The sequence below is a fragment of the Xenopus laevis genome, chromosome 7L (assembly GCF_017654675.1).
Source record: "Xenopus laevis strain J_2021 chromosome 7L, Xenopus_laevis_v10.1, whole genome shotgun sequence".
Taxonomy (NCBI): Eukaryota; Metazoa; Chordata; class Amphibia; order Anura; family Pipidae; genus Xenopus; species Xenopus laevis.
Window position 1 is genome coordinate 87,485,249 of NC_054383.1, and position 25,902 is coordinate 87,511,150.

Genomic DNA, 25,902 nt, shown 5'->3' on the forward strand with positions numbered 1-25,902 from the left:
CAGATTGTCTGTTTATCTACCAAAGTTATACTTTATTATATGCCTTATTATACAGAGGTTTACAGAAATAAACTTTTCTACCAACACTTTCTCCATAATTTAAAAAAATGTTAAATACATAATGTCCATACAAATCCCGATAGTAATTGTTATATGTTAAATATATTAACATATTGATCCCAATGATAGGGTAAAATTAGCCTGGTATAAGGCACAAGGGATCATTTTCAACCAAAAAGCTTAACAGAAGGGTCAATTATTTCTTCCATGTGATGGATAACTAATAGATTTCCAACTAACAGGCGGAGGATGATCAGGGTTGTAGTTCAATATTACTGTAACAAGAGACCAGTTATGCAAACCTGCCTCACCCAGGATTTATTAGGATATACAAAATTAAAATACAGTTGTTGACATTACAAGAATATAATAAAAAGTACATTATCCAGAATTAATAAAATAATAGATATCCCCCACCAAATAGCAAACCTAATAGCATTTTTTCAGTCCCCCCTTCATTTATATCAATCTTGTTTATTGACTCTTTTTGGTCTCTACGCATAGGCTTTTTTGTGTGTTAAAAAATGCAAGCTGAATGAGTAGACATGCATATATCGAGTTCACGGGCATCTTAGGCATCTTAGTCATCTCTCTATTCAAGCATTATGAACACGCGTCAAAAGCATGTTGCGTCTAAAAAAAAACCATAGTGAATCTTAGTTGCAATTAAACACAATTCTGAACAACCATGGATACAAACAAGCAGAATACAAGGGAATCTTTTAACTGATGCATTTAAATGCTCTCAAACCTGCGACTCAAACATGCATTAAATACCCCCATGCATACGGGACATTTATGTACACATTAGCGCATTATTACCTGATTTTTATCAGTCTCTGTCTCTAATTTATCCGGCCTCACATAAAACTCATTTGGGGAAAAGGTGGGCACAAGACTTATCTCACCATGCCTCACTCCAAGAGAGCAATGCTCGTCGAATATACAAAATTTAAAACCGGACCATTGGATCGTCCATATGCAATTCAGCAATTTAATGGAGGTTTGTGTCTGTGTGGATGAAATGCAAAGTAGAATTACAGTAAAAGTAATTACTATCATTTTGAAGGTAGCTAAAGTATTTTCTATACACATAAGTCATCTCCTAGTATCCATTTGCCTGGGTCAACTGCATATTCCTTTATAAAAAAAAGAAAGCATCAAGACACAAAAGTCACAGATCCCCTATCTGAAACGTACTGATCTATTAATTCATTAGCAAAGGGCTTTAGATAAGATCATTAAACCGGGATAAAGGCGCTAACCAAGCACAGTGGAATTTCTTAACGGAGACATAGGAAAAATGAAAAAACCCTAATTTTTTAGGCAATTATGAGTAATACTGTATATGGTGTTGCTTTTACATGGTGCTAAAAATTGATATCTTTAAAAATAGCCCCTTTATTGGAGCTCCCAATAGATGTTCACTGGTCCCTGTCTGTGTTTCAAATGAGGGTTGGGCATGTCCTAATGGTCCCTGCCAGAAGCGCAGTAGGAGGGGAAACAGCCAATCACAGCCCTGCATTCACACAAGCACAGACATGCTTCAGTTCCCCATCAGGTCCTGCTAGCTGCTGATTGGTTCCTGTCCTAAAGTGCAGTGAGGTGAGAGCCGACAGCTCCCCTGCACAGCCTGGGAATTCAGGGCATAGATTATTAGGGTTTTTGCAGAAATATTCAATAAATCAGCCTGAAACACTACTTTTTTAAGCACAATTCTTCTATATCTAATGGAAAATAATGCACTAGTACATTCTTATTTTTTACACAAAATGTCTCCTTTAAGACACATTAGGGTGCAGACAAACATATCTCAGGGTACGAATAAGAGAACCTATGTGATTATAGTATTACTCTTAACTAGAGAAGGCAGAAGTCTTTATTCCTGTAAATAACAATACCCCCTACAACACACACAGCGTCTATAGAGTTCACCACGAAGTCTCAGCCAATGACAAGACTCTGCTGTCATTCTCTACCCTCACGATTCCGTACCCTATAACAGTAAAAGTTCATTTCCCACAATGAAAACCCTCAAATTCCTGCCGCTTCAATCTTCCGAGCACCTGATGCTTCTTTTCCAACCATTCATGACTGACACCAACCTTCCGTGCCTTCTTAGCCAGGAGTAAGTATGGCGGCCGGCCGCTCCAGCATGGGGAGAGAGCATCACGTGCCAACAAGCGCCGGCTGACGTCACCGTTGTGTTGATTTGCTAACCTTAAAGGAGAGAGGAGCTAGTGAGCATGAGAGCGGGCACTGTGAACTGTTTGGATTAGGCTGCTGCTTTAAACAGCGCATCTCTACTAACATACATGCCTGCAGAGAGAGCTAGGCAAGCAAGAAGCCCGTGTGAGGTGAGTGCGGCTAGTGGATCCTTTTATTCCCACTAAGTGATCTGCTCCCCCAAACTTCTCGGGAGGGCATTTCTTATTGATAGCGGTTACAAGGGGGATGTGATTGGATTGTGTGGATGGAGTACAGTAATACAATAGGCGGGTTTCTAGTGTTATAATAACAGAGACACGAGACCTTTCTGCTTTTGCTGCACTACAATTGCCACTGTACCCCGTCAGCTTGCCTGGCTATTGTGGGGATGGGTGTTTAGACATTGCACTTACATTGCACAGGCTTCGGAAAGTCGCACTTGCGCTGGCTACATGTTTGTTTCTTTCCTCTTGCTCTGATAAAACAACCCCATTGCTGGTTTAGTTGTGCACATACAGTGTTGTCACTTTCATTAATGACCCCAAGTCAACTTCAGTGAAATAACGCGCACAAAGCGCTAAAAAGTTCATGAGAAATAAGGAATGAGCTTCCCATTGGCAGGATAGCGCTGATAGTGTATGCACAGTCATTACTACTGTTATTAGGTTCGGATAGAGAGCCGGTGAGGCGCACACTTGAGCTATGGGTGCCGAATACTGATTTGAGAGATGCTCCATTGTGCAGTGCAGGGAGGCTGCTGCCATACACATACAGTCCATCAGTTTTGGATTAGAGTTCGTGCAGGTTCACATCTGCTCATAATACAGATCACTATTCTGCGCGGCGTCCAAGTCCGGCGCTATCTCATCACCTAAGGCGCAGACTGTTGTCCTCGTGGCTGCACATTTATCATGGTGATCATTATAGGAGAGCCTTTCCAATGAACAACTCATTGCACATCAGGATTAACTTTGAGCGCTTTGTGCGTTGCAAGAGACACGGCGCTATGTTGTAAGGTGCAGACTCATGCGTGTGCGCTGCAGGGAAACAATATCATAGGATAAATAGCGAGCGCTGCAGGAGACAGTCCTATTTGGCTCTCGTGCTGCTCTGAGACGGGCATCGTGGCACTCCAATCACCACTAGTTATAGTCTCGACTCTCTGCTAGACTAGTCCAGCTTTTCTTTTTTTCACGATAGAGGAAATTCCATAGGGGAAACCGCGATCTGTTGGGGTTTTATAGAAATAAACAATGGGAAATTGTGTTTTGATCGCTTGTGATATCAGTGTCACGCCGTCTCCTCTGTCTCTTTGCGTTTCATCTGTTGAATGAAAACCAGAGATTCGCTTTCTCCCCTCCGTGCGGAATATTTATTTTTGCGCATTCGTAGTATTACCATTGATTACCATTGCTTCACTGTGTCCCCATAAAACATCATGTTCTCTTGATCATAACCCCAATTTGTTTGAAACTGCCCCGCCCATGTATCACTGCTGTGTCTGTCAGTGTGAGCGCAAATATCAGCGCTAATTCTCTTCTGTACAAATGTATGAGTCGCACACCCCTGGGCGCACTCTGCGCGTCTCCCATTGCTGCCTTCTAGTCATTGTAAATTGAATGTTTGGGACCAGTGAAGTAGAGCAGAAGGGGGGCATTTGCTGTGGCTCTTGGTGCAATTGCTGGATTGTTATCAGTATATACTTCAGTGATTTCAGCCTGTAGCCTTCCAGCTGTTGCTCAACTACAACTCTTAGCCTCTCCAATAGGAGGGATGCTGGGAGTTGTTGTCTACCAGTATCTGAAGGGGCTGCAGTTTGGATAACCCCATCACCCCAGATTGTCCTACCTGAGGTTTATTTTATTACCTGACATCTTGCCTCCTATGTTACTTGTTTTTTCAGTCTCCAGCCCTTGTTGTCTTCCTGCACACAAGGGTTAATATCCGTGCAATCTAATCTTCATGTTATTTATGCTGACCTCTATCATGGGGTTTTTATTCAACACTTATGATCTCCAAAAACTTGATATCCCAGGGGTTTAAAATGAGAGCTGGATCTTGGCAATACACAACTGATAAAGAACTTTTAATAGTTCACTAATTAACCCTTCCAGCTCATCAAAAGCAGCTTTGTTCTGTCACAGGGTGTCTTTCTGACCCCCCCCCCATCCCCTTTCCAAAGAAAAACAAACAGGAGAATCACAACTGAAAAGATGAGATCTGTTTGTCCTTACTGCAAACCTCCAAGCTGCTGTCATTGTTTGTAATAAACCTTCTTCTGTATGGGCATCAGCATGGGCAGAGCTCTCGTTGCTTTATTCCATATACAGTGCATAAGCCACAACTTGCTGCCTCAATTGATTTTTTTTGCCTGTTCTTGAAAATCTGCGTGTTTTTTAACAGAGACTTAGCAGTTTCTTCTATAAAACGCTTACGCATCCATAAAAGTCTGCAGAAATAGAATTCTTTTATGGATAGAGGTAAACTGTAGCCCATATTTTATCACTTCATAAATTATGTGTAACACTGCTTTCCAATCCCACCCACCCCCATTTTTTTTTTTTTGTCTTTAGCTGTTATTGTAGACAGCTCCCTTTTACAATCAGTGATCAATTAGTGTGTATTATCTTATGCCCTGATTGATAAGCCACACAGGTGTTTGCTTTTAGGTTTTAGCCCTCTGTCAAGGTAATTTTAAAGTGGCGGAGGAAATATTTGCCTTTTTACGGGTGACATCACAGTTAAGAGCTGAGGTTTATGGGTCTTTGTGTGGCTCTGTATTTATCCCAGTGACCCTCACACTGTATAACTGCCTTCTACTTCCCAACAGACAAAAACATTCCAGCTATTTGCACACACAATAGCACTAGCCACTATTGTGGGATCTGTTTTCTTAGCTCTCTTATCCTGATTTATTATTTGTTGTGTCAAATATTTTCTAGTCATTTTCAAAGCCTGTTATGTCACTTTTCACTTTTAAATAAGGGTTTTTTTGCCCTGGATGGTCAGCTACTGTGAAAATTGGAATTAAAATTTGGAAAAACATTTTAATGCAAAATTAAGACTTTTGCTGCCTAGATAACATGGTAGTTTTCATTCTGGCTAATTTTAACTTAAATAGTTACTGATGATGAAGTCAGTTATCTGAACCTCAGATGATTTGCCCTACTCACTACACAGCTCCAACAGATCTCTCATTGCCATGCTACTATGATACTTGTTGGGGATATGAAGAAGACCTACATGTGTTTCTTGTACCGTATAGTTTGCTCATGCGGCTAATTGGAATGAAAAGGTTTAAGGGTGCTTGGCTTTGATACTTCACAGAGCTAGATACCGTAAAACATAGCAAGAGAAGTCCACTGGGGGGAATCATTTCTGTACTTAGTTAATATGTAACAAATTTGTATAAAACCCAGAATCCTAAACTTCACATTTGAGACCTATTTTTTTTTATTTGGCCAGTTTATAGTTGAACTGTCAATTGTCAAATGCTGTGAAATCTCCTGGGCATAATTTATTAGTTTATTCTTCTAGTAGAAGATTTACATTTTTTGTTGTTCTTGGTGTTCAGCTACTGCAGGGGGTTTGGTTTAACTTTTTTTTTTCTTTTTTCTAAAAGTTTCTAAGCAAAATGTGAATTTTATTTTCCATGTTTTCATGTTGCGCTGCCTGTCGCATGTATGCAATGTAGTTTCAGTGCATCTGGGAGCTATTAGTTCTCTCCCTTGTAAAGTGTTAAGTGGGCAATACATGAAGGTCTTTGGGGGAATTCACTAAACTGTTGCTTCTCGCACAATGATGTTAAAGTGCCTTTAAATTAATTTTCATGGCTAAAAAAAGCGATAATGACAAATTAATGAATGCTCTAACAGCAAAAATCGGGTTGCGCCTCTGATTTTTAAAGTTGTCCTTACATCTTTCAAGTATTTTCATTAGCTTGTCCCCACAAGATACATTGTTCCCCAATGACAAAGAAACATACAGCAAGTTTATTTAGACTTTGATTTTCTTTAAAAAATCAAAACATACTTCTATTATCTTAGTGATAGAAGTACCCTCATCATAAATGACAATAAAACCTTTTTATTTTTTTCTTGCATATTGGAAGTGAAAGCACCACTACAACTTCTAGTTTCCATTTACTGCTTTAGGTTGTTTGAGGGGTGCTGGAAATTGTAGTTCAGTAATATCTGGGGGTGGTTAAAAGGTTTCCCATCCCTGCATTGAGGATGTTATTGAGTCTTCCATTATGTGATATTTGCTTTACTTGAAAGATAGAATCTCGAGAACAGATGTCAAACTGACTAAAACTCCCAGCATTCTCAGCTGGATTGTATCAAGCAGTTTTAGTTTCATACGTTTTTAGAACTCCTCCGATGTGGCTCAGATGCACACCTGACATTTTGACCATTTCTCAAGATTTAGTGCAAGGTTGGCTGCACCTAGGAGTTCTGGGAGTTGTAGTTGACTACCTGAAAAGCCGCAGGTTTGATGTCTCTAATTTTAGTACATTGCTTTCCTTGTGTTTAATGAGCAGCAAATTAGGGGTCATTCCAGACTTCTTATTGACAGGCTGAGCAAATCAATTGGTTTATACACTGGTGTCATACAGACACATTGAAAAGGCTTTCATCATCTAAAGCCATGCAGATGTAATAAAGCCCTCTTCCAGCTTGGATGTTTCCTTGTTTCCTTTGTTATATGTTAAAACAAAAAAAAAAAAAAATATATATATATATATATATATATATATATATATATATATATATAAAATGGAGTGCACAACCATGAGAATAAACAAAAAACCTGGGTGCTAGTCCGAAATATATAGACACGTTCTGCAGGTATTGACAGCACTCCAAGGATATTCACAACTCAGCGATAATTCTACATCAGTGAAAGTTTATTGAAAATCCAACGTTTTGGCTCCTTCCTGGAGCCTTCGTCAGGGGTGTATATGTATGTATGTATATATGTGTATATATATATATATATATATATATATATATATATATATATATATATATATATATATATATATATATATATATATATCTCTATCACTGACCTATAACAGAGGTCTTAAACAAAATATAAATACTCAGACTGCTTTTGAGATTTTATACCTTTACGGAATGCCGAGAAGCTCCTAGGGGTACGATGAAGGAAGAAGAACAGAAGCTATTGTAAACTCTCATCCCTCCCAGGGGTCTTTTTAGTGAGTTTCAGAGCAATAAGCAACAATCGCTATCCAGTTAAGTAGGGGTTAAACATTAATCAGATTGGTAGGGAAAACATAGCATTTACAGCTGAAATTCCAACTGCATTTGTTTTGCTGGTGGTGAAAAAAATTCAGCATTTCAATTGTACTGTCATCAGGTGTGAAAATCGGGATTACTATTCCCCTTGTTCTGAAGCATGTTATATCCTCCACTTTCAGAGGCCATAAAATAGTCACTCGTATGAAAAACATGGCATAAAGGTTCAAATACACCTGCTAATCCTTTATTAGAGCTCAAATGTCATCTTTAGACTTTGTCCACCCATTGGATGGCCTGTAGGTCCAGAATCTCTTAGCGCTTGCTGCATGTTGGGAAATGACGTGAGGAGCAGGATATGACACAAGTTAGTAGTCACATGTACAGTTTAGCTGAGTGTTGAGAGACCGAGTGATATCAAGTATTAACCACTGAAAGTGAGATGGCTGTGATGTCTTATGGTGGTTGCAGTGTGAAGAAATTCCCAAGGAAATGTAATCCCTGATGTTTGTTGGAGTTTTATGTAAGATTAATGGGCCATCCCTTTTAAATGGGGCTACTTCTAGAAAGTGCATCCTGTAGGGCAGCAAGTTAAAAGAGAGATGCAATCTCTAATCCAGAATGCTTTGGACCTAAGGGGTCTTTATGTAATTTGGCTCTCCGTACCTCGTCTACTAAAAAACAGTAATTAAACTCAAGAGGATTGTTTTGCCATCAATATGGAATTATGCAGCTAAGTTATTGTCAAATACAAGGTACTGTTTTATTAATAAAGATAAAAAGGTAATAATCCCATACCGTATTAAAAGATTTGCAGCGCTTTTTGTCATGGCACTGGTTGGTATTGGTGCCTTGCAGTCCTTGGTTCAATTTCAACCAGGGCATAACATGTAAAATTGAAGGTTCTCCCCGTGCTCCCCCAAATTGGAAAATTAATTGGCTTCTGATAAAATTGACCCTACCGTGTGTGAAAGTGATAGGGACCTTAGAGTAAAAGCGCCACAGAATTTGTCAGTGTTAAATAAACATAGTATATAAGTCATGGGCCATGAAGAAAGAATGTTGCAAAGGAACTCGTGTGTGGCAAACTTCACTGAAAGCAAAGAAGCAGTTTCATATGCAGCCGCCTGGAGTTTTTACACATGGAAAAGTCTTTTAAAACTCAACCACTGGTCATTTTTAATGCGCTGCCTGTTTAGCTGTAATGCATCTCGCAGCATTGCAGTGCATATATCTTCTGCTTCCCTGCAGATCTGTACCCCTTCGGATAAAGAAATATTTCTCGGTGCTCAATGTTGGTCTCAGTCCCTATAGGTACAGAACTGCAGGGAAGCCTGAGATCGGTTAACAAATGCGTTGCCATGCAGTGGAACGCATTGAGCTGCACGGCAAGCGCATTTAAACACACTCATGGGTACAGAGCCTTGGGGAAAGTTTGTCCTAATTTAACAACTAGATATTCTGAGCAAAGAACTATTTTTACATGTTATTGCCCATCCATTCAAAAAGAAGAACCCAAGCATTTTGGAAGTTAGAAGGCAAAAAGTAAAATGTACAGGTATGGGATCTGTAATCCAGAATGCTCGGGACCTTGGGTTTTCTAAATAAGGGATCTTTCGGTAATTTGGATCTTCATACCTTAAGTCTACTAGAAAATCATATAAACATTAAATAAACCCAATAGGCTGGTTTTGCTTCCAATAAGGAATTATTAAATCTTAGTTTGGAACAAGTACAAGGTACTTTTTTTTCATTATTACAGAGAAAAAGGAAATCATTTATAAAAACTTGGATAAAATAGTCAAGACTTTCCATAATTAGAAGCTTTCTAGATAACTGATTTCCATATAATGGGTCCTATACCTGTACTAGCATTCTGCCAGAGATGTTTCAGTCTGAACTGGAATGACATCAGGTGACATGACTTCACCATATGATTGAGGCCTGAGGACGGAGGAATAAAGACCACCCTACAAAGTAATTTGTATAATGGGAAATATAAAGGTGTGTTCTTTGTGTTACTATTCCTTAACTAGTTGTATAGCTAGTTAAAGTGCCTTGGCTGTTAAAAAAAGCATTACTGTATAATCAATGAAAATACATATGTAGCCTGCTGATATTCAAAACATGGCTTAATATCTACATATTAAGCCATGTTTTGAATATCAGCAGGCTACATATGTATTTTCATTGATTATACAGTAATGCTTTTTTTAACAGCCAAGGCACTTTAACTAGCTATACAAAATTCCTCTCCAACAGCTATAACCGTGTATTATGATGCAACTTTGCACGTGATGGTAGGCTTTTAATCTGGCAGAATGCTATGTACCTTGGTTTCAGTGTGCAAACTTCCTGATACAGACTGTTCCAGGAAGCTGTTCTTTGCATCCCCTACTTTTGCCCTAAATAACTGTACTGTTTAGAAATAGTTCAGAAACTTCCAGTCAATCAGAGACCTACTGATTGTAAAAGTGAAATATGCAATTTCTTTAATGTAGTCTATGAAATTTTGCTTTTAAGCATTTTATGCTTGCATCTACCAGTTGGACTCTCTTTCTTGTTTTGGCAGACTAAACTACACACCAGCTTTCATAAAGTCTTGCATGCAGGAAAATTGGGGTTTGTGTTGTCACGACGAGGTGGCTTAATTTATCTTGCAAAGTTTTTCCATTGTATCTAGAAATAATGGCCGGGTTGTGGAAAGGTGTGTTGTATTTATGTGAAACAATGCAATTTCATTTCAATGGGTGGGATTTGTTGGCCCAGTTCTGTTGTGTTGCATTTGTAGATTTACCCTTGCGGATGTGCAGTGAAACACTTTGTTTTTCACCTTCTGTCCGATTTCCCCGCAATATGAGGCATGCAACTTGTTATTCCATGATTAGTCATCCATATGATTTCTCTCTTAAATGTTCTTTCATTTTTACTTTGCATTAACAATTGTTGATTGAAATAAACCTTATTACATATATTTTGTAGAAAGTAGTAATTTTAAAAATACAGGAGACCTAACTAATGGGCTTTAAAATGATTTAATATGGAAAAAAGTTATGCTCCTATGAATTGCACAGAAATGATTTGCTGTATGGTTCATGTGAGATTTCCGTTCACAAATAGTTTTGTTACTGTTCTGCCAATATTGCCTTTATTATCCCCTAAGCAGGAATATGACATGACCTCGCGTGCTTGGCACATTACCGGTTAGCAAAGTTAAATTTTTTTGCATTTGTTGGGAGATCTGTTCACAGGATAAAAAAAATAAAAGCTACACTTAAACTGCCTAATTCTTCACTTTTTGTGTAATTTCATGAACACATGTTGCTAACAAATAGTGTCATATTAAATAATATGTGGTTGAGAATATCACAGACATCAGCCCTCAGAACACGAGATTTTGTGTAAATGAAGTCCTAAGCCGGCTACATTTGGTCTGACCTTTTGGGCTTTTAAGAAATGCAAAAAAGTGTGCTAAGTGCTCTGTTTTTTTTCAATTTGTTGATGTTTTTATTGCACTCCTAATATCAGATCTGTAATCTGTTACTGATTTCTACCTGCTTTTAAATATTGATGTTCATTTTCATCCATAGGTCAGCTGGTTCCCAGGCTTGGCCCATCATAAGAAGAAACAATCAGCCTAATGACTGGACACCAGGAGAATTATGGATTTTACTAATATGGGTATGATACAGTTGCAGAACCCCAACCATCCTACGGGTCTTCTGCTGAAAGCCAACCAAATGAGGCTGGCAGGGACCCTGTGTGATGTGGTGATAATGGTGGACACTCAAGAATTTCATGCCCATAGGACAGTATTGGCTTGTACAAGCAAGATGTTTGAGATCCTCTTCCACCGAAGCAGTCAACAGTACACGTTAGACTTTTTGTCACCAAAGACTTTTCAGCAAATTTTAGAATATGCTTACACTGCTACACTGCAGGCTAAAGTAGAAGATTTGGATGACCTCCTGTATGCTGCAGAAATCTTAGAAATAGAGTATTTGGAGGAGCAGTGCTTAAAGATCTTGGAAACAATTCAAGCTTCTGAAGAGAATGATGGTGAACTCTGTACAGGAGAGAGGGCTGTGGAAGAAGAAGATGAAAGAAAAGCACGGTTTATCAAAAACATGTTAAACGCAAAGCATTCCAGTGAAGAAAGTGGTTATACTAGTATGAAAAACCAGAACCTAGTGGATCAGAGTCCATCAGTATCAACATCTTATGGACTTTCGGGCATGAGCCCAACCAAGACTGCTGTAGATAGTTTAATGACTATTGGCCAGTCTTTACTTCAAGGAGCACTGCAACAAAATGCACTAAATTTGCACTCCACAAATAGGCTTCAGAGCCTCTCTGAGATGAAAACCGAAGTCATGCAAGTTGACGAGGCCTCCAACCAGGAAAGCCCAACAGCAGAGTCCAGTGCTTCTTGTGGGGATAAATCTGATGACAAGAGCAAGGACAGTCCAGGAACGCCAACTCGCAGTAGTGTAATCACAAGTGCACGAGACCTCAGTTTTGGCCGTGATGAGAATACACCTGATCAGTCTGTGGAGTTGGGTCAAGTTTTTCATGCCGCTCAAGAGCATGCAATATCCCAAGCAGAGAAACATCTCGGTGTCTATTCTGTACTCCCTAACCACAAAAGTGAATCAATGATCAGCATGCCAACCTCGATGACAACTGCTCTTCATATGCAGCCAACTCTGGCTGTATCCATGGACTTCAGTGCATATGGAGGACTACTCCCACAAGGTTTTATTCAGAGAGAGTTGTTCAACAAGCTTGGAGAACTCGCAGCTGGTATGAAGAATGAAGGCAACAACCTTAGTGAGCGTTGTAGTGTATGCGGAGCAAATCTTCCAGATAATGACTCTGTGGAACATCACAGGTAAATGATTGTATAGGGAGTCTTCCCCATTCTGTTTTTTCCTTCTTCTTCTCCCTTATATTTATTTTTATAGTATTTCAATTTTTTTTCATTTTGAGAATAGGGGATATAAATGTCCTATTTGTTGAGGCCATAGTCCTATTTTTTGACTAATGACTAATGAAAGAAAAGGTAAGAAGCTTTACAATATACGTTAATTAAAAATTTTTTAAAATGTAGCTGAATCTGAATTTGGAAATATTTTTATTATTTTTTTGCACTTCTAGTTTTAACTGTTGATACAATGTAGCAGACCTTACAAGTAGTGCCTTGCATGCTTGTTCTCCACTTTTTCAAAGAGCTGCCAGCAACATAGCAAGAGACCGACAGATATAGCAATTCAATTTATATTTAACTTTAAAAGCACTTTTAATTAATGCCTTTTGGAAAGTTGCTTAGAATGCATTTCGAATTTTTTTTTTTTTTTTTGCGTTTACATCCCCTTTTAAGGTTACCATATACGGTCCCAATACTTTCCAATAAAGTAGAACAACTTGTCCTTACAATATTGTTTTCTGTTACAATTGAACAAATCTCTTTAATATCTTTTCACAATTTGGATTGTGTGCTCCCTGCCAGTGATCTCTACTACAATGACTTCATTGTGAAGTGGTCTGGGTCACCCTAAATGCACAAATTTATGTCAATGGAAAATCATGGTGGATTTCTTGAATGGTGCAACAAGTAGCCGCTATAAAAATAAGTAAGCTATTCCACTAAATTAATTGCAGGGATAGAATATTATAGGTTAGCTACCATCACGTGCACTATACTAGGTTTTTTTAAATTACATAGGAAAAAGGAAATTATAAAGAAATAGGCACGGTTTACTTAAAATGGACAACATATATAAAATATATAAAAATAATAATTTATCTTTTTTGCTGGCTTAAATTCATGATGCTTAAATTTAAATGCTGAGGTTTGTATCTGTTTATTCTTTGTAATAATGAAAAATGGTGAATTGAATTTTTTGTTGTAAAAATAGTTTAGAACTCCTTCTCCCACATGTGTGGGATGTATGTATAATCATCGCTGGTTAGGACATTTCTATCCTGTACAGTCCAGACATTTGCATGAACATGTGTACAGTTCTAGCTATTGTGAAATGAGACCTATAAAAAGAAGGACACAATGTTCTTGCTTACTCACTGCAGCGGTCTAAAGGCAGCAGAATTGTATGACTGTAACAGGACTAGGTTAGGTGTGCCTTGAAAGAACACACATTTTAGGCGTGGTGTGTGCTTCTTTGAAACATTATTCCCCACCTATTTTATGACCTTCCCAAAAAAAGTACATTATGTAAAACTGACTGCCCAGTTATTAACTGTACCCAAGACAAAGATACAAGTTGTACTGTACATACAAATGAGTTACTCTGCTGAAACGTGAGAAATGATCCTACCCCTCCTTTCACATAAACATTATTAGCAGCCTCTGATTAAGAAACATTCTCCTATGTATTAAACAGATGCAGCCTATTTTGACATTGCAACATGTTATCTTAAAGATTTCACATGCTCTAGCAGGTAGGTCATTTTTGCCACAGCAATTTCTCTTTTGTGGCAATAGTCAACCACAAAACAAAAAAGACCAATGCATCAGGTACAGATTGTTGTTGGTACCGAATCCTGACATTCCTCTGTTCTGTATACTTTTTTTATATATTTATTTATTTTTAGTGATTGGGCAATGTATAGTGATTTCTTATAGTAGCAAATAATTTTGTGTCTTCAGTCACCTCCCGTGCGTCTGGTCACTTACCTTCAATTCAAATACATTTGCAACTCGGTTACAGAATTGTCCCTCTTTACAAGTGCTGCATATGTGGCTGTGCTTGTGACCTTATCATGGTCTCCCATGCAGGAAGCCTAACACAGAAAATATACTTGCCACCTTATTTTTTTTTTTTTTAAACATCCTGTTTTTAAAAATGAGGTGGTAAACTGCTACCTGTATCTTTCTACGGTTTATCAAACAAGAACCTTCTGTAATATGTAGTTACATTAATAGTGCTTCAATTTCCACTGAAACATCCCCTAATGCAGGGGTGCGCAAAAGATAGGTTGTAATCTACTGTAGATTGTGAGTTGGCAACCATCAGAAGCATCGCTGTGTCCACAACACAAGCAGTTCAGTTTTCTCCTTTGTACTTCTCATTATTCAGATTTTTATATAATTTTTAAAATAGATTATTATTATTATTATTATTATTATTATTATGAAAAAAAAACATGTTTTAAAATGAACCAAACAGCAACAGGGGTACAGTGAAAGGCATAGCATAATAACTTAAAAGTAAAGTTTGGAAAGTATAAGTAGTTTCTTCTCAAGAGCTTACTATAAATGTGTGTATGTGAGCTCTGTACGATATCTTTCTTCTACTAGTAGTTTATTTAAGGGTTTTATTCATAAAATCAAACCAAGTGGATATAGACACACAGACACACAGACAGACGCACGCAGGCAGACGCATGCAGGCAGACACACCCAGACAGACACGCACGGCCGGATTTACATAGCGGGCGCCCCTAGGCCCGCTGCCGTTCATTGCCCCTGTCCTCTCCCCTTTATTCACTCAATTTCTCATCATCAGAACCAGAGCAATGGAGATTTGTGTACGGAAAAGTCAAATATCGAATCTCCTGTGCATCCCCAGTGTTTCTGAACCAATGTGGGTGTGGTTGGCCAGCATGCAGCCCCCTAAAATCGTGCTGCCCTAGGCCCGGGCCTTGGTGGCCTTTCCACAAATCCGGGCCTGCACAGACACACACATACTATTGTTTATATCCTCCATATATATTATTGTTGAAAAAATGCAACTATGTATAAACAAAAGTTCATTAAACTATTGTGATGATCGAAAATTTTCTCCAAAGTTTCACTGTGAAAATGACCAAAAATTTGACCTGTGGCAAAAAAATTTGCCACCCATAGACTTCAATGCATTTTGGCAAATTTTCGCTATTTGATGAATTTTTGGAGAAGAGTAATGGGTCAGATTTGCCCAGAAAAATTACTTTTTATAAAAAAAATTTATCAGCCAGGCTTAAAATAGCTATTTTCTTTAAAATGTTATACTTAAAAGAAAGACTAGATTTTCCCTCTGCAATTTTTATAGAAGCCCTTACAATTTCACATAACTTTGTATTACTCATGCTCCTGTGTTTCAGTGTGCTTAGATGTGGAATATATTACACATGCTGTCATCATACAGTAGCCTACAGTATATCTCTTTACTGTGAGTCATTGTTTTTTCTAACTGTACTCCTATCTGGGACAGTTGCACAACTACTAGAACTAAAAGCCCTAGGTGGGTGCAGGTCTGACTGTAGGGCAGAGGAACTGAATTGGCAGTGGAATGTGCAAACATTGTTTTGTGTATCTGTGGGTGTTACTGTATATCTCTTTGCTAGAAATTGTCCAGATCCCGGATTTGGTTCTGAATCTTAGGGTTTCTTTTTATTTATTTATTTATTTAGTTTAGATTTTTCTGTCATACATGACTAGAATCCTTAAATGGAAAGTCAACCCCATAATAAAAATGTGCCTAATAAAAGAAAACAAAATTCTAAGCAACTTTACATTTATTAAATTTTTTCAGTGCTTTTAAAGTTATTTGTAAAAACATTTGCAATTGAAAGCAGCATTTGCCTAACTCCTGGTTGTTAAACAATGTTGCAAAAGTCTTCGTTCCCCAGCAAAGATCAAATGGGGTCACTGACCTCATCTAAAAAAGCAACTGCTCTATAAGACTGCACATTTATTGTTATTGCTACTTATTATTCCTATCTCTATTTAGGGCTTTCCTACTTATATTCCAATTTCTCACTCAATGCATTGTTGCTAGGGTAATTTGGACCCTAGCAACCAGATTGTTGATATTGCAAACTGGAGAGCAGCTGAATAAAAAGCTAAATAACTCAAAAACAAGAAAAAAAAAAAAAAATGAAAATGAATTGCACATTGTTGCAGAATATTACATCATAATAAAAGTTCATTTAAAGGTGAACAACCCCTTTAATCAGTTGGCTTGTCTAACATTGTATCAACAGTCTGAGCCACCAGGGCAGTGAATAGACAAGGACAAACAAACACTGCTTTTAGTAGCACAGCATATAAAAATAATTTAAAAACCATAGAATATTTGTAATGAATGTATATAACAGTTATTTAGAATTTAGTTTTCTTTTATTAGGCAAAACACTTGTTTTTTTTTTTTTTTTTTTTTTTTTTAATACAAATGTATTATCAGTGGATTCCCAGACACACAGAGCTAGAATTGCATCGCCCACTTCTGTGCCGAGAATACAAGTGTAAGATCATATATGTAAAATTCAGTCAGGTATGAAAATATTTTACGTTACCAATGATGAACAATTTAACTTTTGGTGAAATTTTCTCTGGAAAATGGAATGCTCCGTTTCTACTGGAGAGATCTGTAACCCATTCCTTCCCCATGCACATGCCCACCCACTTTACGATTTGTTTTTCATTTTAGAGCCGCAATTGTGGCTACAAAATAAACTGGGTGGGTGCTTTCCCTGTGTGCCAGTGGCCTTAATACTAGCATTGGGGGTTCAAGACAGAGAGAAGAAAAGCTACTTAAATTCTTTGTTTCTTAAATCCGTTCTCTTTGTATAACTGTGGTTCACTTTCAGACAAGCAACTTTTTTTCATTTGTAGGTAGCTTGCTGTTTCCGATGCTACAAGCATATTGTTAAAAATAATAAGATAAGAGAGGAAGTAAATTAACCTCTTAGGTCTTGGGTTTGAAGCAGCAGATCTGTCACGCTTATTGATATGAGTTGAGTTAGAATGGATCTAGGGCGCTGATATAAACCCAACTGGCCAATAAGTTGCCTGAAGGCATTGTAAAGTGAAAAGTTAAGTTATAGATACACAGAAGCACTTTTTAAAAATCCTTTTTATTTTTCTGTTTATGAAAACCAATTGGTCACAATTTTGCAGTTTATTAAGAGAATTGCGATATGTCCTATAGAAAGCTCATCCTGCAAAAGAACAAGGGGTAAAAATAACATCTTGGACCATAAATTGTTCTGAGAATAACACATATAACAAATGAACTAAAAATACTATTTACTTGTTTTGTGTTTTTTACTTTTGGTAATGCAATTAATCAAACGAGTACATAAATACATTTTAATTTACTAATTTAAAATTTACTAAGTGACTTAAATCAATATAGTAGGAACATTTTACAGAGGGGATAGCAAAGGGTTTAAGCCCAATACACTTTTAGGGCAGAACTCCACGGAGCAATGTGGTGCAATGCGTCGCGCTGCCCTTTTCCCAATTCATACACTTGTGTTCTGGGTTTTGTAGCTCAGCAGCACCTGGGGTCCAAAGTCAATGTAAAAATGAATGTAGGATTAATTGATCTGCTTCTTCTTGGCCTTTTGTGGTCTTCTAAGTATCCACTCTATAGCATATAGAGGGCATGTTTTCAAGGGTTAAGGTTAATTTTCTTTTGAAAGTTGTGGCTAGAGATTACTTGAGTACCATATGAATAGCTGCAATGTAAAAAAAAAAAAAAAAAAAAAGTACCTAAATCAGTACATGTTAAAATGTAGAAAAAAGTTTGTACCAGAGTTTTTTCCACAAACAACTATAGGAGTTTGCTGGGTAAAATCACCAATCCCTGTATTTTCCTTATCCCTGTACTGGTACACCAGAATGCCACCTTTTGCTACATTTTTTGTTCTGCCATAGGAAGCACAGAACAGTTGGTTTGTATACCTAGTATTGGGGCACTGATCAGATATTAGAAGAGTAGGTAACTTGTTCCACTCTCCCTTTTGATTAGTTATAATGAAAGGAGCAGAGAGATCAGGGTGGGGAAGAGCAAAAGGATCCTTTCAGAGCATTCCCAATCTACTAGGAGTATGCTGATAGCACAGTTGGGGAAAGTAGAGAGTAGGGCAAAGTCTATTAATTTTAATTTTACATGTGATTATTAAGCAGAAAAAAAAAAAAAAAAATATATATATATATAATTTTATTCTTCAACTGATGGTGACATATTTGTACACCTTGGTTTTTCAGGTCATAACTATTTACAGGGTTAATGTTGCACCATTTGTGTAGTGGAAAACTGATTAATGTCAGTCCTGGAATGGCCATTTTTATTAGTGGCACCTGGTATTGGAGAGTCCTAATGGAACCCAGCTCCCTGGCCCAGGAATCCTTTGTAAAGGAAAGTCACTGATTAGTTTCCATCTTTCTCCCCCTGCCTTTGGCCTGGCTCAGGAAATGAAGGTTCCCCTCCCAGCTGACCCGAGCTTGGTAACCTTTGCCAGTGCCCTGTCAGAGACTCCTGGGGTGTGGGGCTGAGCCTCTTGCATGAAAGGTGAACAGTTAGCAGAAATAAGCTGAGGTGACTTATTTATAGGGTGTTCGACTAGGGTGACAAGCTTTAACTGCTTACATCCCAGACTGACTGGATGTTAGTGTGTATATGTGAGTTCTATGCATATGTTCACATGTCAAATCCATATGATTCCAATAGCTTTACTGCAACAATTCATGTAATAGGCATTACACGTAAAGTGTAATTTCAGAATAATGTTACTGGTAGAATTTATCAAGTTCTATAGAACTTAGAATCCCAAGTTTTGTTTAAATACTTGAAATAGTGTGTACTTTTTAAAGTTGTTGAGATTTGCCTTACAAAAACTCTTGTCATGTCTGTGTATTGTTCCTTACTTTGTGATGCATTGGATTTATTATTTGTAGTTAGGGCCATGTTTCATACAGTTGTTCATAGCATATAATGGCTTACAATACTGGTCCGACTGTATTTATGTTGCTTGCCATTAAGTTGGGTTTGTGACCTGAAACAGGCATAGGTAGTCCCAAGCCAATCCGAATCTGATTTCATTCACAGGAAAACCCAGTAAAAGAGGCTTGGTATTAAGACGTTCATCCCGACAGTACTGTGTGTGGGAAATGTTTATCTTGAACCAATCTAGGTGGCAAAATCAGCCACTGTTTCCTTTGGAATGACACACAACTAATTGGATGTATTATTGCTAATTATTTTCTTTCTGCTTTCTTGACTTTAGCTTGACCAGTGCTGTTAGTCATTCATATTTCTCGGCAGTGGCGTGCCTGAGGAGGGAGGCTAATTTCTTCCTCCTATAAGTGGCACATTTGGTACTCAGGGTTAAATTTAGTGGCAGGCAGGTCACATTAACTGTCTGTAATTGCTTCCAGATCTGGAAGAAGGGGGGGATGTCTTTGTATGTGTGTTTGTGTAAAAAAAAAGGTGCTGGTAAACCTCTTCCTGCACAACTTGCACTCTGTACATTCACTCATTCCCTGGTCCTGGATTGTGTCACCCTGTCTTCACTCCAAGTTTTTTTTTCTCCCTCTCTCTAACCCCCATTGTATCGGAATATATACAACTTGCCCAACATTAATTTTCTTAGGTGTTTTTTTTTCCGAGGTTCAATGACATCTCTTGGTCGGTAGGAATTGTCTTTGACAGATTATTTCAGGGAATATGTTTTCAGTATTGAATGGGCTCAAGTCTTGTTAAAAAAAAAAAAAAATAAATAAAAAAAAAGATGAATGGCATTTGTTTTGCATTGCTTTTAAGAAATAACCAATTTGAGCTTTCATTAGCTGCTGCTACTCTATTTATTGAAATCCTAACTTCAAATGCATCAAGTGAACCAAAATGTATAAAAGAAAAAAAGTTATTTTTGAAACCTTAAAAGTGTTTGATGGCATGGTCCAAAATGTCTATATCACTATACGCTTTTATGCTTGGAGCATTTTTAAAACATGCTAAAAAAACACAGAAGAATGTGTGTGTTTATCATACATGTATAAATGATAATAATAAAGTACCTGTGTTTTTCTTGTAACATGATGTTCAATCAGTTCAGCTAAAGCTGTGGTCTACCATCTGTAAGTACATACATTTTAAATGCTTTTTCACAAGGAAAAACAAAAACTCTTGAGGGGGGTGTAACTATTAAAAAAAAGTTATTAAAAAAAAAAAAAGCCTCAACCCCTGCCCTAGTCACCCACTCACAAATTGATTAAGGGGGTTAATTACTAAACTCTGAATTCTTCTTCTTTTTTTTTTTTTTTTTTTTTATAAAATCTGACTTAAAAAAAAAAATCACGAATTTTTCGGAAATTTATTAAACCCCGAGGATGGAAAAGTCAGAATCTGAACATCTAGCTTCTCAGACCTCTTGTGGTTGCATATAAGTAAATGGTAGAAGTCCCACTGATTTTTTTGATGTGTGCTGGGTTTCTGCCAATACCCTGAAGTTTTCAAGATGAAAAATGAGTGAAAATCTGATTTTTTTCCACAAAGCGAATTTTCGGGAAAATGTAGTAATAAATAAGCGTAAAAAACCTGAGCGGATTTGATCTTGATCGGAGTTTGAAAATATTGTGATAAATTCGGACTTTGATAAATAACCCCCTTCGTGTCTTTTTTTATTTATTTATTTAAATAATCGTCCTATATAGGTCATGGTTGTTGAGTTTAAAAACCAGTGGGAGCATCAAAAATATTTACAAGCTATGCTCAAGCTTTATCTAAAGCTGGCAATACATTTAAAGATTGTAGACCTCACCACCTTGGGTGATATTGGGCTGAAGGCCAAACAATTGGATCACCGTTATGGTAAATGCAGCCCCTCTAGAGAAGGTCTGCATCAGGCCCATGGGAGGGCCCCATACACAAGCCAATAAACTGCTGACTTGGTCTAGATGCTTTTGTCCACCTGTGTATAGTCCCTTTTACTTCCAGCAGTAATCAGATGTGTCCAAGAGATTCCTAATAATCTGGACCTGAACACCTGGGCATATTTTACAAATGAATATTGCCACCCATTGTGAATACTGTAGTCATTTAATATATTACATTTTTAGAATGGAAGCTCTTTAACTCTTGTATTGTTTGTTTTAGTATGTAATCACACATCTTGCATGTTCCATATGCACCAGTTATTTTAAGTGTTGGACATATTGGCATATCTTTTTTTTGTTTGTTTGTTTTTATTCTTTTAGTCTGCATTTTATAGGATAGGAAAACAGAAAGGTACAGTTAGAGACTCTCAAAAAATGTGTAAGGAAAGGAAAATGTTGAAATACTTAGTATTGGAAGATTGTTTTAAACTAGGAGGGTATTTGTTGGTGCCCCTTTAAGAGGTAGTCTGTCCTAACTATGGAATACTTAATTGATGAGTTTTGAGTTGCTCAAGTGCAGTGACACGGATGTCTAATGCTTTTTTATTTGTGCAGGGCAGTACAAATACCTTGATATATGCCGTCTTTAGTTTGTTTAGTAACCCTAGGTTATAAGCCATCCCCTCTCCCAGATGCCAAAGCAAAGCCCTGTTGTCCAATTTTAAGGCAGGGAAGTTGTTAATCTGTAAACAAGAGTCTAGGGCTATGCGGCTAATTAGCAGACCCCTTTGTCATCACCTTGTGTATATCTTTGTCTTGCTAAAACTTCCTGTAAGTGATCTACAAGCTTTATTTGTGTGATGTATTTTGTCTCTTACGGATGCATAGCAAGCTGCTTTTTAGAATATGTTGTACAATAAGTCAATCCTGTAATAAACCATTTCACTGCATCTGTATTAACACTTTTTTTAAATGTACATTCTTTTATCTGTTACAATTTAGGGCTAGTTCACCTAAGAATTAACAAGACTGCAGTGGGTGTTTTTTTTATTTTTTTCTTTGGGTTTGAACTATTTGGCTGTCAATACTGCCGTTTTCTAACCAGAAATGTAAAATGCACCAGAAAGCCGATTCATTCTAAGGCTACATTGTTATTGTTATAATATTTTATGTCTTTTCTATTCCCAATCCTATCTTTCTTTCATCCTACCAGATCAGTGCCTGAGTGATCGGGTAAGCAAGGCCCTTGACACAATATGAATTTATATTTTTGTGGGTATTTGTTCATTTATACATAAATAGATTATTGTATATATGTGTATGTGGTTTATGCCATATCTTGCCAGATGGAGGTCTGAAATGGGTGTGACCTACTTGCAATGGGGTGGATTTGGCATGACCAAATATATATTGTATAATTTTTTAAAAGTTATATTGGGATGAATAGATTTTCCTTGGTTTTATTATTTTCTGAATCGTGTCTCTCCCATTCAACATTGCAGTGAAAGGTGGAGGCCATGATTTTCTATAATTTTATTCTGTAGTGCAACTGGGTGTGAGTGGCACAGAACAGGGCTATCTTACTGTAAACCAACTAGATTTTTGTTACCACCAAGACCAAGATTTTTTTCATGACACTGTTATAGAACAACCACAGACTTTAAATTTAGCCCTGTTTTTTGGTTAATGTACAAGTGGTTGTTACAGACTCGTTCTTTGTAATTTGCATTGCCCTATTACCACAATTTAGTCAGACAAAAAAATTAACAGGTTACATTGGTTTTTTTAGAGTAGTGCTGTCGGTTATAGAACCATTTTCTCGGCTTGACTTTTTTTTTTTTTTTTTGGTGGGGGTGGTGGGGGCTGTAAAAATAATTATGCCAATATGATTAATAAAAATGTTGGTATATTTTCCATAAAATGTGTCAACCCTAAGTATGACCCATTGGCTTTCAGTTGGAAACACATGATTTGTTATCTTATAAACATATGGGCATACACGTAATGGAAGTATTACATATATGCTCAGGTTAACTGTTTTGGTTCTATAACATGGAAAATAACCGACAGCACTACTCTAAAATAACCAATGTAACCTTTTAATTTTTTTGTCTGACTAAATTGTGCTATTAGGGCAATGCAAATTACAAAGAACGAGTCTGTAACAACCATAAGGTTTGTACAACCAAAACAGTTAACCTGAGCATATACAGTATGTAATACTTCCATTACGTTTATGCCCATATGCTTATAAGATAAGATATAATGTGTTACAGACTCCATATTACCTAAAACCATTATGGCTTAATAAAAACCTAAATAAACAGATGGTTGTGCTGAATGAGAGACACAATAGATATGACATGAATCCATATTGTTGTACACTGTACCCTAAAATGCGCTTAAGCGTGTAAATTAAGTTTTACTAACTGCTTGTTTATTCTCCTAAATATTTGAAACCTTATATCCTGTAGAACTGAAAGTGGGTTGTGATTGCTTAACAGCTTCATAAAAAGACAGACCTCGGTAAGGCATATAGAGAATGTATACACCCTTATGTTTATTTGATTTTCAGAATTCTTGAGTTCCTAAACTAAGGAACAATATTTTGCACATGTACTCATGGATTGCATTACACTTGCTCAGTTTTTATTCTGGTTTTGTCACCATATTTCTTGAGAGCTCCACGGGATGTAAATTGTGCAGTAATTGTGAAGGCAATAGTTCTGCCATAAACAAGGGTATGTGACCACTCTAATGAAAATATGACCATACAGTGGCAGTTCTGATTATTAAACCTGAATAAATGGATCAGAGGCAATTTTAACCAAACATGCTGGACCAAGTATCTGTCCACCAGTGTCCAATTGTAAGGAAATCTTGCCTGGCGTCCCAAGATGGCGTGTCCCAAGATGGCGGCTGGTCACAGCTCGGTGACATCACGCCAGCGTCAAACAAGGCGCTGGTGTCGGATTGGTCGCCGGTGCCGAAGCGTCAGAATGGACGCCAGCGTTGAAAACGCATGCGTGTGGACGTCAGCGTCATGACGTCACTGCGGGAGGCCTATAAAAGACGCTGAGACACTGCTCACCTTGCCCTACAATAGGTTCTTCCTTGTGAGTTCCTGGGTGCGCTTCTAGTGTTATTAACTTGACTTTGTGTATTGATCCTTGGCTGTTCCTGTTTACTGAACTCTTGCTGCCTGCCTGGACTTGACCACTCTCTTTCTAAATCCTTGCCTGTACCTCGATCTGTTGGACTGGTGCTTCCTCCTAGGTCCGCTACTCCTGTCTGAGCCTTCGGGCCCCTTACACCAATGCCTCCAAAGGTGGTGGCTGGCCAGTTTGAGCAAAACCCTCCAAAAATAGGCTAACAATTTTGCTTCCTGCATGTGACACATGGCAGCTGGGATGTTCATAAGAATGCTGTTTTGTTCTTCTATTTCTTTAGATTAGATACAAGCCAAAAATGAAAAGTATCGTGGGCATGCTATAAAATGTGATAGGTTTGTTAGAAGGCAGCAACAGTTAATCACAAATAATATAGTTCTGAACATTGAGGAAGTTTAAGATTCAGGATATTATAGACTAGTCTATTCTATTGTATAAAAATGCAGTCTGGCGTTACTGTTACATTTATGTTATGTATTATGGGTGCAATATTTCTTACTTGTTCAAAATGTTTTACCAAATGGAATTGAGTCAGACGACTCCAGTACTTTGTAGGTTTTGCTCTCCCACAGTCTAACGCTTCTTAATTTAGTACACGCTATCTTTACATGTGTAACACATCAGAATAGCTGAACTGTATTAATGTTGCAGTCTTTCGGTTCTTAATGAGAAGAGGAGGATGATTCATTAACACGTTCCTTCTAATTTGGCTCATTATAAATAATGCATGATGGGTAGGAGAATGAGAGGTTTGCTGGAATAGATTTAATGCAGATAAACCATATATGTATAAAATGTATTATAGGATTGTTTCATTTATGAAGATTCCTTGGTCAATTAAATATTTGTGTTCAGTGCTGAAAATAAGAAGTGGCATTTTCAGGCTTACAGCTAAGGCTGGCATTGGGAGCTTTGCTTGTTGCAGTTCCAAAACCCTTACCCTAATATCTAGTAAAAGCCACCAAGCCCCATATGTGATAAAAACAGTCAAGTTTGCCCAGGTGTAGCAACCAATAAATGCTACTTTACTGATTGGTTGCTATGAGTTCTGGGCTCCTGGGCAAACTTACTTGGAGCTCATTTAGTTGGGGCTCATTTATAAACACTGGGCAATTTTGCACCTGGGCAGTAACCCATAGTAACCAATAGGTGATTTTCAGCCCGCTGCAAGTTGGAACACTGAAAACAAGCATCGGATTGGTTGCCATGGGTAACTGAACAAATGCAAATTTGCCCAGTGATTATAAATAACCCCCACTGGGTTTATTACAATTTTACATATAGGCCAATATGTTGTCCAGCTGTACATAGAGGCTGCCTGTCAAAAGGCATACTGCTTATGCTGAGGTTTAGCAGTTTAAGAAGCGTTAAGTATGATATGAGGGAGAGGATTTAAAACAGGTGAGCAGTAAATGCTTCCTGCTGATTGGTTGCTATAGATAAATGTAATAAAGGGTACAATGTTATTGGTCTATATATCTATTTATGTGGGGCTATGTTTTTAACATCCTCTTTTTAAGTGATGGACTACGGTAATAAGGAGTAACTGTGCTCAAATATCTAATTTCAAGGCAGGGACTTTTTTGGTATATATTTGTCA

At 37.6% G+C, this 25,902-nt stretch overlaps 1 protein-coding gene and 1 long non-coding RNA gene across 2 annotated transcripts in view; one reads left to right on the forward strand and one right to left on the reverse strand.

Annotated features, from left to right (window-relative positions):
• Positions 1-352: 352 nt before the first annotated feature.
• LOC108696506 lies at positions 353-4,295 on the reverse strand. Its single transcript, XR_001932274.2, has 3 exons — positions 2,682-4,295; positions 2,166-2,280; positions 353-1,071 (listed from the first exon to the last, which is right to left on the reverse strand). It is a non-coding gene; the product is annotated as an uncharacterized LOC108696506 (long non-coding RNA).
• Positions 2,280-25,902, forward strand: part of zbtb16.L (zinc finger and BTB domain containing 16 L homeolog) — a 104,858-nt gene continuing 81,235 nt past the window's right edge. Inside the window, exons 1-2 of the mRNA XM_018225940.2 lie at positions 2,280-2,417; positions 11,120-12,420. Of these exons, the coding sequence (XP_018081429.1) occupies positions 11,192-12,420 (1,229 nt within the window). The 5' untranslated portion in view covers positions 2,280-2,417; positions 11,120-11,191. The remainder of the gene's footprint in view (positions 2,418-11,119; positions 12,421-25,902) is intronic.